The sequence below is a fragment of the Lipotes vexillifer genome, unplaced genomic scaffold (assembly GCF_000442215.2).
Source record: "Lipotes vexillifer unplaced genomic scaffold, Lipotes_vexillifer_v1.1 scaffold213, whole genome shotgun sequence".
Classification (NCBI taxonomy): domain Eukaryota; kingdom Metazoa; phylum Chordata; class Mammalia; order Artiodactyla; family Lipotidae; genus Lipotes; species Lipotes vexillifer.
This window is the reverse complement of record NW_006780610.1, coordinates 6,219,947-6,233,103: the sequence shown is the minus strand read 5'-3', so window position 1 is coordinate 6,233,103 and position 13,157 is coordinate 6,219,947. Positions and strand designations below refer to the sequence as shown.

At 38.6% G+C, this 13,157-nt stretch overlaps 1 protein-coding gene across 1 annotated transcript in view; it reads right to left on the bottom strand.

Moving 5' to 3' along the window:
• Positions 1-1,516: 1,516 nt before the first annotated feature.
• The window catches only part of ZMYM6 (zinc finger MYM-type containing 6), a 43,922-nt gene continuing 32,281 nt past the window's right edge, over positions 1,517-13,157 (bottom strand). Inside the window, exons 14-15 of the mRNA XM_007453846.1 lie at positions 6,048-6,192; positions 1,517-3,452 (exon numbers count right to left, since the gene is read on the bottom strand). Coding sequence (XP_007453908.1) covers positions 1,624-3,452; positions 6,048-6,192 — 1,974 coding nt within the window. The 3' untranslated portion in view covers positions 1,517-1,623. The remainder of the gene's footprint in view (positions 3,453-6,047; positions 6,193-13,157) is intronic.

Sequence of the window (13,157 nt, the reverse complement as noted above, 5' to 3'; positions counted from 1 at the left end):
GGCCGCGCAGGCCTCCGCGACGCGCCCGCCCCAGGGTAGGCCCCGCCGAAAACCCGCCCCCTGCCGCCCGTCCGTTTCCTCCCTCTCGGGGCGGCCGGAAGACCTGCGCCAGAGCCGCCGCTCCTCGCCCTCAAGGGGGTTGCCGCCCTCTTTTGGGCCAGCACTGGGTGAGGGAGGCGACGGCGCTTGGGCAGGGCAGCCCCATCTCACAGATGGGGACACTGAGGCCCACTTGCTCTTAACTAAACGGGCCCCTCCGAATTCAGGGAAAGTCTCCCATCTAATATGGACAGAGTAGAATCAAACATGGGTATATGGACGTGACGTGCAGAAGAGAGAAGAGCTCTGTTATGGTCAAAAGACGTTGCGCGGCGGGGGGTACGGGGGGTAGGGAAGGAGGGAGTCCCTACTGCCCTTGCCACACTAGCTTGGCGATCTGAGCTGTCACCTGACCTCTGCGGGCCTCAGTGGCGTCTGCATCTGTAAATGGGGATAATGCCGTTATCAGTTCCGAACCTAGAGCAGGCCTAGCACAACTCCTGGCACATGTAAGAACTCAGAATTATTTGTAAATTAGTAAATTTATGAAATTATTAAGAATAAATCAGTAACTAGTAATCTTAAAATAAGTTGTTTTCTATCATTGCCTGAAATGTATTTTCCCTCTAATATCTCTCAGCTGAAATTAAAATGGGAAAGGTGTTTGAAAATTCAGATTCTTACAGCCATGGGTAGAGAGGCTTTCACTGAACAAAACCCTACAGGCCACTCCTGGCCCATCTGCTTTTACCTGGAAATCTATCTAGACCTGGATGAGAAAACTATGACAAATTCAGAAAGTGCTCTGGTTTTACTCCCTTCCCCTCCCTCAGCTAACAATGTTTGTTTGTTTACATTTTTAAGGCAGCTTTCATGACACATGAAAATTATATGAAATTCATGTTTCAGTGTTCATAAATAAGTTCATAAACTGTGGTTTATTGAACCACACTTTGCGTATTGTCTACCGCTTTTGTGCTGCAACAGCAGAATTGAGTAGTTCCCACCTTACAGCCTGCGAAGCCTCAAATATTCATTACCCAGCCTTTTACGAAAAAGGTTTGCCAAGCCCTGGCCTTTTATGAAAAAGGTTTGCCAAGCCCTGGTCTAGAGAGCCAGAGAGGCCCCTAACAGGGGTCTCAAACTCTCCTGCTGCTTCCACTTCCTGATAGCCGAGCTGCTTGGATCTTTGTTTTCTACCTACCCACAACCTGCTGGGTAGGTAGCCGGCAGGCTGAAGACTGAAATGTCCTATGTGCTTCTAAAGACCAAGCAGTTTCAACATCCAGGTGTGCTAGCTATTACATTATAAACTGGGCCTTTCATTACCTACATCTTTGTCACTAATCCAAATTATCTGATCAGTCAGTAAAATAGCTAAGTTCTCTACCTTGGACTATTATATATAATTATGTATAAATGCGTAATTATTAAATTCCTCAATGAAAAGAGAAAAATTATTAAAACACTTATTTAATCACCGAGAACACACATCCACATTAGGAATTTATATTTTAGGATACTTATCTCATACAAAATTTAACACAAACGTATAGACTTTGATAATAAGCAATATGCACATTACTATTCTTTCTCCTTTACTAATTTTTCTATCCTCGGAATTAAAGATGTGACTGCAAGTCGTAGGGCAGGGCCAGAAACCAAGAGATTTCTTTGTTTTGACTCAGTCAAAGCTGAAAACGTAGCATCACATAAATAAATAGTTGAAAAAGGCAATAAAAATTTCAGTGCCTTTTCATGGAGTTCTGGGTAACTTGCCTTTGCATTTATCCAAAACTGAGTTACAGACATTGATTTAAATACTGATTGTAATCCTAAATCTGACGATAACTGTGCTAGTTTTTCTTCTTCAAAGTCCGTGAGATTACTATTTTGGTGATTCATAAAAGGATTAATTATCCACAAATTTCCTGAACACAAGTCTTCTGGTGGGTAACAGTCATTGAGCATTTGAGAAAGTCCTTCCAGGTGCTCAAAAATAATGCTTGCAATACTGCTCATATTTAAGCCTGATGAGTTTGAGAATTCAGAAAATGAAGGGAACATGTCATAATCATTCTCTTGCATGCGCTTCAACCACATTTTTAACTTTTTCTTAAGTATATCGATTTTATTATACAAATTGAAGAGAGTAGTCATAGATCCTTGGAGACTTAAATTTAGTTCATTTATAAGTGAAAAAATATCTGATAAGTAGGCCAGCTTTGCAACCCATTCCTCATCAAAAAAATACTTGGCCAAATCTGAATGGTTTTGATTTAAAAATATTTCAATTTCATGTCGTAATTCAAATAATCTTGTTAAAATTCTCCCTCTTGATATCCAACGTACTTCAGCATGAAGTGGTAAATTCACGTGCTCAGACCCCATCTCTTCACACAAAATTGTTAACATTCGTGAATTCAACGCATTGCTCTTTATAAAACTTAAAATTTGTGCTGACTGCAAAAGAATTTCATGTAAGCACGGAGACAACTTTTCTGCTGCTAAATGTTCACGGTGAATAAAACAATGTGTAAATGCCACTGTATTCATGGCAACTTCTTGAATTTTTGCCCTTAAACCAGAACACCTACCAGTCATGCTTGCAGCCCCATCTGTACAGAGACCAACACAATGCTTCCAGTTCAGAGATTTACTACCAATATATTTATTTATTAGTTCAAATATTTCAAAACCAGTCATTTGAGAAGGCATTTCAATGCAACATAATAATTCTTCTTTTATATCACTACAACCATAATCAATGAAACGAATATAGCACAAAAGAAGGGTGGTATTTGAGATTTCTAATGACTCATCTATCTGAAGGGCAAACCACTTTGACTCTCTGACTTTCTGAATCAGCTGATCTTCAATGTCTGCAGATAGTTCATCAATCCTGTGTCCAATTGTACTATTAGAAAGAGGAATGGTTTTCATTTTGTCTCCAGCACTGGAACCCAAAACTTCTGAACACATTTCTACTAAATATGGTTTAATTACTTCTTCAGCAATGGAAAATGGCTTTTTGCTGGCAGCAATTTGGAAAGCAATTAAATAAGAAGCTTTCACAAGTGACTTTTCAACTAGTAAACACTTTTTTAAAGCACTGTTTTGACATTCCATTTCAAGAGATTTTTGTTCAAAAAAATCTACTGGTTTGTTTTCTAATTCTGAATGCTTTGTCTTCAAATGATGAGAAAGATTTGCTGGTTTCATGTTTTCACTGGATAAAATTTCTCCACAGATGACACACTGTGGCCTTGGTGAACTTTCTTTTGATCCCGGACAGATAATAAAACCAACTTTTAAATATTCCACATCATAAGTCTGGAAAAAACCTATTCTTTTTTTCTTTGCAGGTGGAGAATCAAGTTCCGCATCATTTTTCTCGTTAGGCATAGATAAATCTGAATGAAATATTTGAATCACTGTTATTTTCAAGAACAAATAAGCAATGTTCTTTATGTTTTTCCCCGTGTTTAAAATTTATATTTTGTTACTATTTATATTTGTCAAAAGCATACACTAATTAAGGTTTAAACACAAACCATAATACTTCCATGATGCCATTAAAAACTGAATTTCTTGGGACTTCCCTAGTGCTCCAGTGGGTAAGACTCCACACTCCCATTGCAGGGGGCCAGAGTTCGATCCCTGGTCAGGGAACTAGATCCTGCATGCATGCCGCAACTAAGAGTCCACATGAGGCAACTAAGAAGGCTGCAGGCAACAACTAAAAGTCCACATGCCGCAACTAAGAAGCCCGCATGCCACAACTATGAGCCTGCATGCCGCAACTAAAAGATCCCGCATACTGCAACGAAGACTAAGACCCGGTGCAGCCTAAATAAATAAATAAATATTTTAAAAAAACAAAAAAACAAAAAACTGAATTTCTCTTTGCCCAAAGCTTGGTCACTGACTGTAGTAAAACTGTAGGCAGTGGTATGTGTCCTAGCAGTGCCATGTGTTCAGTAGATTAGTGGAATTAGGGCTGATGTCCACAGAATACACCAAGTTAAGAGTAAACTATTTTAGGGACTTCCCTGGTGGCTCAGTGGTTAAGAATCCGCCTGCCAATGCAGGAGACATGGGTTTAAGCCCTGGTCCGGGAGGATCCCACATGCTGCGGAGCAACTAAGCCTGTGCGCCACAACTACTGAGCCTGCGCTCTAGAGCCCCCAAGCCACAACTACTAAGCCTGCGTGCCACAACTACCTAATCCCGCGCGCCTAGAGCCCGTGCTCCGCAACAAGAAGCCACTGCAATGAGAAGCCCACGCACCACAATGAAGAGTAGCCCGCACTCATTGCAACTAGAGAAAGCCTGTGTGCAGCAACAAAGACCCAACGCAGCCAAAAATTAATTAATTAACACCAAAAAAAAAGAATATACTATTTTACTTTTTAAAAGATGGGGAAAAAAACTGAGAGGAGAAAAAATTTGGCAAAAAGTTAACATTTGGTGAATCTAGATGAAAGGTATATTCATTACGTATATTCATCTAAGGGTGTTCACTGTGCTGTATTTTCAATCTTTCTGAATTTTGAATTTTTCAAAATTAAAGTTGAGGGGAAGGGGGTTAATTATTAGTTTTAATACCCAGTGTCAGTGAAGGTGTAGAGAAATGGATGCTCTCAAACATTGCTGATTGGAGCATAAATTCATATAACTTTTCAGGAGGGCAATTTTGCAATACATATCAAAATCTAAGCCTTAAAATTCTATGAGAGCTTTTGAATCAGTAATTCCACTACTTAGGATTTATCCTAAGGACATAATTAGACAAGTGGAGAAATATCCATTTATATAGCTTAACTCAATACTGTTTATAATATAAAAAACTAGATGCAATCTAATGTCAACCTTAGGAGGATGGATATACATTATATATATCCATACGTTATATACATTGGAATCTATGCATCCATTAAGAATCTCAACGTATATTTAAATTTACGTTGATGTGGAATGATGTTTTCGTGCAATGTCAAGTGAAAAAGTAGTTTACAACAGTATACAGAAAACATCCTAATACTTAATCTAGAAATTCAAAAATGTATAAGCACACACATACCCACATATATAGCTGTCCACAGATCCCTTACTACCTTCCACATGTGAATGTGTATTTAATATAAATTCATGTAAACAAAGAGTGTATCATTTTTACAGGAATATAAGAGAATCAAATTTACTGAGGAAGGATAACAGAATTCTCCTTGACTCCTACCAAAATAAAGGCATCCTACATAAAAACTCATGGTTAGCTGTTGACAGACTAAGCTTTCACTTTCATTTTTTGGCTGCGCCGCACAGCACATGTGGGATCTCAGTTGCCCAACCAGGGAACGAACCCGCACCCCCCACACTAGAAGCGCAGAGTCTTAACCACTGGACCACCAGGGAAGTCCCCAGACTAAGCTTTTAAATATATTCTATGAAGTAAAAGTAGCATTAAAAACAAAAATAAAAAAATGTTTTGGGCAGAGTAGGCTATAAAAGTAACTGAAAACATAAGGGTAGTGGGATTAAAAGCAGTTAACATGGATTGGGGCAAGAGTGTACAATATTTTCAAGTATGAATTCAAATAATTTTCCTAATCACCAATACCTCAGACATATAGTTATACTCTTAGTAAGTCAATTCAGTGTTTAAAAAAAGAACCAAGGTTAAATCACTAATACTTTTAACTAAATTCGTATCTTAGTAATTACAATAGCCTGTCTATACATTTGAAAAGCAGTGCACATGTACAGAAGATGCTTGTCCACTCTACACATAATGCTTTGCGTGCATATGGATTCAATTTAGTAGTTATTAGTGTTAATGACAATAAATACAAAAGGAATAAATTAGATGTTCAAAGTATGTGATCCAAGAATTGTTTTCACATTTAAGAAATTGTCAATGACTTTCTTTTCCTTTCTTAAAAAATCAAAAACAAGCACACAAAACAGAAAACAAACTTACTACATGTGGAAAGCACAACAACACATACCTGTCTGACATTCCTTGTGTTGTGTATGTGGTTTGCAAGAGGTGGCCTTGGTCTGTGTGACGGGTTTGCACAATAATGCTTTGTTCTTTAAAAGCTTCAAAGACTGGGAAGACAGAAGTTTCATGGCATCTGTCTGTGTACTTCCCTAGTTAAAAAATCCAGAAACCAGAGAGATTTTTTTTTAGTACCTTCTCACTGACTAATATTGCTATCAGTTGAAAGGTGACATATATCAAGAGAAATATAATTCTCTAAAAGAGTGGTACAAGAAAGTTGCTTTGGAAAATATATACTAATTCCTAATTCTTCAATCAGTATCAGTACCATTTATTGATTTAAAAAAATACTCTGCCAATAATAAGTACAATCAAAACAAAGAAAACAATCTGCTGATTAGGACAATTGGCTATTCAGAAAACTTAGATCCAACTTCAGACCATATGCAAAAAAATATTCCATATCGATTAAAGACCTCAACATGAAAAAACTAAAACTTTAAAATCAATGGAGAATTTTCAAATAACCAGAACTCAGAGGAAGTATTCTTAAATAAAACACAAAAGAGTTAAAAATAAAGTAGAAAAGGTTGATACAACTGACTACCTTGAAGTTTTAAACTTTTGCAAACAAAGGTCTTTAAGGTTGAAGGATAAACAACAGAGTGGGAGAATGTATTTAAAACATGTTCTTTCATTCAGTAAACATTTACTGAATGTTTACTACAAGCCAGGCACTGTCCTTAGACCTGGGCATACAGCAGAAAACAAGACAAAGTCCTGCTCTTATGGACCTTACCTTCTAGAGGGAGACACAGAATATAAACAAGTAAAACAAATAAATGTGTAATTCCAGGTAGTAATAACTGCTATGAAAGAAATAAAGCAGGATAAGGGAATGGAGAGTGACAGCGTGGAGCAGAGGTAATTCTGGAGTAAACATTTGAACAAAGACCTTATGAATATTCAAAAGAGCATGCCACGCGATGCCTGAGGTCAGAGGATTCCAGGCAGAGGGACTGAGATGCAAAAGACCTGAAGTGGGAAAGAGCGTGACATGCTTAAGGAACATCAACAAGAACAAGGCTGAAATAAAGTTAAGCCAGGCCTAAAATGATACATTTGGAAAGGTCGGCAGAAGCCAACTTGTATAGGACCTGGAAGGTCTTAGTAAAAAAACAACAGAAAATTAGGATTGTACTTTAAGCATGATGGGAAACCACCAAACGGTACACAGTAGCCTCCCTCATCGGCAGTTTTGCTTTCCTTCGTTTCAGTTACCCATGGTCAACTGCAGTCTGAAAATATTAAATGGAAAACTCCAGAAATAAACAATTCATAAGTTTTAAATTGTACACCATTCTGAGTAGCACTATGGAATCTCTTGCTGTCCCATTCTGTCCTGCCCAGGAAGTTAACCATCCCTTTGTCCAGTGTATCCTGTCCATTAGTCATTTAGTAGCCATCTTGGTTGTCAGCTTGATTGCCGTGGTATCACAGTGCTTCTAGTCAAGTAACCCTTATTTTATTTCATAATGGCCCCAAAGTGCAAGAGCAGTGATGCTGGCAATTCAGATATGCCAAAGAAAAGCCCTAAAGTGTGTCCTTCAAGTGCAAAGGGAAAAGCTTAACACTTCATCACAACGCCTACGTTTTTCACCTCACTTCATCACCTCATATCACCACGACAAAGGTGAATACAGTACAATAAGGTATTTTGAGACAGAGATCACATTCATATAACTTTTATTATAGTATGCTGTTATAATTGTTCTATTTTGTTGTTGTTAATCTCTTACTGTGCCTAATTTATAAATTAAACTTTATCATAGATATGTATGTATAGGAAAAACATAGTGTATATATAGGGTTCGGTACTGCCCATGGTTTCAGGCATCCACTGGGGGTCTTGGAACATATCCCCCACGGATAAGGGAGTACTACTGTTATTTAAATTTACTTTTTAAATAGGTGATAGATGCAGTAATGCTGAATGATGTAACAATTCAAAAGGTATAAAAGTGTATACATGAAAAGTTTTCCACACCTGTCTGCCATCTATCCAGACTGTCTTGAACACAGTGTTCCCAGTTTCGTATACATCCTCCTAGAGATGGGCTATGTAATTAAATAAGTTGCTTCTGACTACACATGGTAGCATATTATTAGCAAGGCTCAGCACCTTGCTTTGCCACTTAGCAAACTACCTTGGAGGTATTTTCATAAAACTTTATACAAAGCTGCCTAGTAACAGCTTTATACACTGAATGTACTATATGTAATTTGAAGAGTCCCTGCTGCTAAACATTTAAATGTTACAAATCTTTTGCTATTATAAACAATGCTACAATAAATATCCTTACATACAAATTGATTCTTCATGTGCTAGTATATCTGTAGACCAAGGTCTTTCTTTTTTCCTGCAAAAGCTTTATTGTTTCCATTGGGTCCATGGCTTGGGAGAGGGCTCCAGCGTGGTTAAAAAGCTGCCTAGTGGCTGCAGGAAGAGGCTCAGACCGAAACCCTGACACGGGGGGATAACAGAGGGGCCCCTCAAAGCCAGCTGGGCTGGAGGCTCCTAGCCCTTCTTGAGTTGAGGGTAGCCCCCTCAAAGATATACTCGCCCAGCCTAGCCTAACACCAGCCGGTGTGTCAGGTGGTGGCCCATCTTCTTTATGAGTTTCATCTCCTCATCTATGAAGTGATTCTCCAGGACGTCACAGAGATGGGGGTCTGCACAGGCAGAACCAGGGTATGAAGATCCAAAAGGGCCTGGTTCAGGCTCTTCTCCACAACCACGGTGGCTTCCATGGCATCCAGGGTTTTACCCCACTCATCTTGGGACAGTTTCTGCACACCCTGGAAGAGGATACAGCCACTGCGCTGGTTTTGCATCTTCAGGAGACTCGGAAGAAGGGGCCCACACTCTCCAGAGCCACATGACCATGGTGGAGATGGACGCTCAGAGAGTGGTACGTGTAGGAGGCCAGCAGAGGCAGGCTGACCAGGTGATTGACGGAGGCCTCCACCTTGGTGGAATAATTCTGACCAGTCTGGGAGTTCTTGGTTGACTGGCAGTAAGGACGATGAATGTGCAAAATATACCTGAAGGATAAATTCTTAAAATTGGAGTTCCTGGGTAAAACGGTATTTATGTTTTAAATTTTAATAGGTTTTACTAAATTGCCCTCTGTAGCAGTTTTACCAACTGCCATTGGCAATATGTAAAATGCCTTAACAGTGTTATTCATCATTTTTATCTTTGCCATCTGATAAAACTGTAGTTCTAAATGGCATTTCTCTAATCTTGAAGTTGAATTATTTGCATGTGTTTAAGAACTATTATTTCCTGGTCTGTAAACTGATGGATCATACTTTTGCCCATGTTCCTAATGGGTGTTGGGTCTTCTTACTGACTCACAGAAACTCTCTACATATGGAAAAAAATAGCCTTTTATGGCATAAATTGCAACCTTGTTTTTTTCATGTGTCTTTGGCTTTGAAATGTAGTTGAATTTTCCTTACAAATATTTTATGGGTTTGGGGTTCTGTGACATATTTAGAAAGACTTTCCCCACTTCTGCACTAAAATTCTTTCCTATACTTTTTCCTAGTACTTTCATTATTTTTTAAAACTTAAAACTTTCCTCCATCTAGACATCATTTTGGTTTAACTTAGGAGGTAGAAATCCAACTGTATTTTCTTCCATATGTCTACTCAGTTGTCACAACACTATTTACTAAATAATCTAGATCTCTCCTACTGATCTGAACTGCCACCTTGATTGTTTCTAAATTCTCATATACATATATATATATATATATATTTTTAGGTCTATTTCTAGACTTCTTTTCTATTGAGCTTTCTATCCATGGCTTCTTGTTGTTTCAACTATGTAGCCTTATAAAATTTGTTGTATAACTGATTCACTTTGCTGTACACCTGAAACTAACACAACCTTATAAATCAACTATACACCAATAAAAATTTTTTTAAAAATTTTTTTTAATTTGTAGTTATCCTATAGTTTTGGGAACTAGCTCTTCCCCTTCTCTATTCTTCTTTCTTCAGAATTTCACTGAAGGTTTTTAAAGCACTGGAGTGACAATCTGACTTGTGTTTTAAGATGATCATTCTGGCAATAGTGTGGAGGAAAAAAAACGGGCAAAAATGGAAGGAGGAAGACAAGTGGGAGGTCACTGCAATGCAGAAGAAAGATGATGGTGGCTCAGACTAAGAAGACAGCAACAGGAGTGATAAGAAGGAACACTGGAGAGGAACTTTGGGGGAAATAAAACAGCTCTGCTTTATTTGAGATGGCTATTCACAATCTAAGAGTAAATGTCAAGCAAGCAGTTGGATGGATATGTGAATCTAGAGCTCAGAGTTCAAGGCAAGAGAAATAAATCTGGTAATCAGCCACCATCTAGGTGGTTTAAAACCACAGGACTATAATGAGTCCCTTACAAAGAAATGTAGATTGACATAAGGAACAAATGATTGACCTAGAAGTTGAAGAAGGTATTTCAAGGAATGAAGGAGAGATCAACTGTATCAAATGTTACTGAAAGGATGAGTAGAACAAGAACTGAAAATTGACCACTGGATTTGGCAAATTAAACACTGATGGAGATCTTGACAAGAATAGTTTCAGTGGAGTGGTGCAGACAAAAGCCTGACTAGAGTGAGCTAAGGGAAGATAACAGATAAGGAAATGGTGGCAGCAAGTAGAGGCCACACTTAGAGGAGTTTTTCCAAAATGGAGAGCAGAGAAATGGACAGTATCTGAAAGGTCATGGTGTTAAAGAAGGATTTTTTTCAGGTAGGAAAGATTACTGCATGTTTTTGTGTTGGTAAAAATTATAAGTAGAAAGGAAGGCAAATCCAGAATGTAAAGAAACCCAGGACTTCCCTGGTGCAGTGGTTAAGAATCTGCCTGCCAATGCAGGGGACACGGGTTCAAGCCCTGGCCCAGGAAGATCCCACATGCCGCAGAGCAACTAAGCCCATGCACCACAACTACTGAGCCCACAAGCCAGAACTACTGAGCCCGCGTGCCACAACTACTGAAGCCCACGTGCCTAGAGCCTGTGCTATGCAGTAAGAGAAGCCACCACAATGAGAAGCCCGCACACCACAATGAAGAGTAGCCCCTGCTCGCCGCAACTAGAGAAAGCCTGCGTGCAGCAATGAAAACCCAATGCAGCAAAAACTAAATAAATATAAATAAATTTATATTAAAAAAAGAAATCCATAAGAAAAAGACAAACACAAATATGGGGAAAAATATATATATATATATATATATTTTTAGGTCTATTTCTAGACTTCTTTTCTATTGAGCTTTCTATCCATGGCTTCTTGTTGTTTCAACTATGTAGCCTTATAAAATTTGTTGTATAACTGATTCACTTTGCTGTACACCTGAAACTAACACAACCTTATAAATCAACTATACACCAATAAAAATTTTTTTAAAAATTTTTTTTAATTTGTAGTTATCCTATAGTTTTGGGAACTAGCTCTTCCCCTTCTCTATTCTTCTTTCTTCAGAATTTCACTGAAGGTTTTTAAAGCACTGGAGTGACAATCTGACTTGTGTTTTAAGATGATCATTCTGGCAATAGTGTGGAGGAAAAAAAACGGGCAAAAATGGAAGGAGGAAGACAAGTGGGAGGTCACTGCAATGCAGAAGAAAGATGATGGTGGCTCAGACTAAGAAGACAGCAACAGGAGTGATAAGAAGGAACACTGGAGAGGAACTTTGGGGGAAATAAAACAGCTCTGCTTTATTTGAGATGGCTATTCACAATCTAAGAGTAAATGTCAAGCAAGCAGTTGGATGGATATGTGAATCTAGAGCTCAGAGTTCAAGGCAAGAGAAATAAATCTGGTAATCAGCCACCATCTAGGTGGTTTAAAACCACAGGACTATAATGAGTCCCTTACAAAGAAATGTAGATTGACATAAGGAACAAATGATTGACCTAGAAGTTGAAGAAGGTATTTCAAGGAATGAAGGAGAGATCAACTGTATCAAATGTTACTGAAAGGATGAGTAGAACAAGAACTGAAAATTGACCACTGGATTTGGCAAATTAAACACTGATGGAGATCTTGACAAGAATAGTTTCAGTGGAGTGGTGCAGACAAAAGCCTGACTAGAGTGAGCTAAGGGAAGATAACAGATAAGGAAATGGTGGCAGCAAGTAGAGGCCACACTTAGAGGAGTTTTTCCAAAATGGAGAGCAGAGAAATGGACAGTATCTGAAAGGTCATGGTGTTAAAGAAGGATTTTTTTCAGGTAGGAAAGATTACTGCATGTTTTTGTGTTGGTAAAAATTATAAGTAGAAAGGAAGGCAAATCCAGAATGTAAAGAAACCCAGGACTTCCCTGGTGCAGTGGTTAAGAATCTGCCTGCCAATGCAGGGGACACGGGTTCAAGCCCTGGCCCAGGAAGATCCCACATGCCGCAGAGCAACTAAGCCCATGCACCACAACTACTGAGCCCACAAGCCAGAACTACTGAGCCCGCGTGCCACAACTACTGAAGCCCACGTGCCTAGAGCCTGTGCTATGCAGTAAGAGAAGCCACCACAATGAGAAGCCCGCACACCACAATGAAGAGTAGCCCCTGCTCGCCGCAACTAGAGAAAGCCTGCGTGCAGCAATGAAAACCCAATGCAGCAAAAACTAAATAAATATAAATAAATTTATATTAAAAAAAGAAATCCATAAGAAAAAGACAAACACAAATATGGGGAAAAATTAAAAACAGGAAATTCAAAGAAAATTCAAATGTTCAAAAACAGAAATATAAGCAAACACACTAGTAATCAGTGACACGTAAAATAAAACAAGATATTACTAAACAGACTGGCAAAAAAAAAAAAGTTTAAATCTGACAACATAAAATAACAGTAAGGCTGTGGGAAATGAGTACAAAAATAAACTGCTGGTGGGAATGAAAACTGGAACAGCCACTCTATAGGGCAATTTGAAAACTAAAAATGCAAATGCACTTTGTCGCCAAAATTCCGTAATTCCATGTCTACACTAGACAAACACCTGCACACGTGCACAAGGAGACATAGAATGTCCACTGTAGCAGA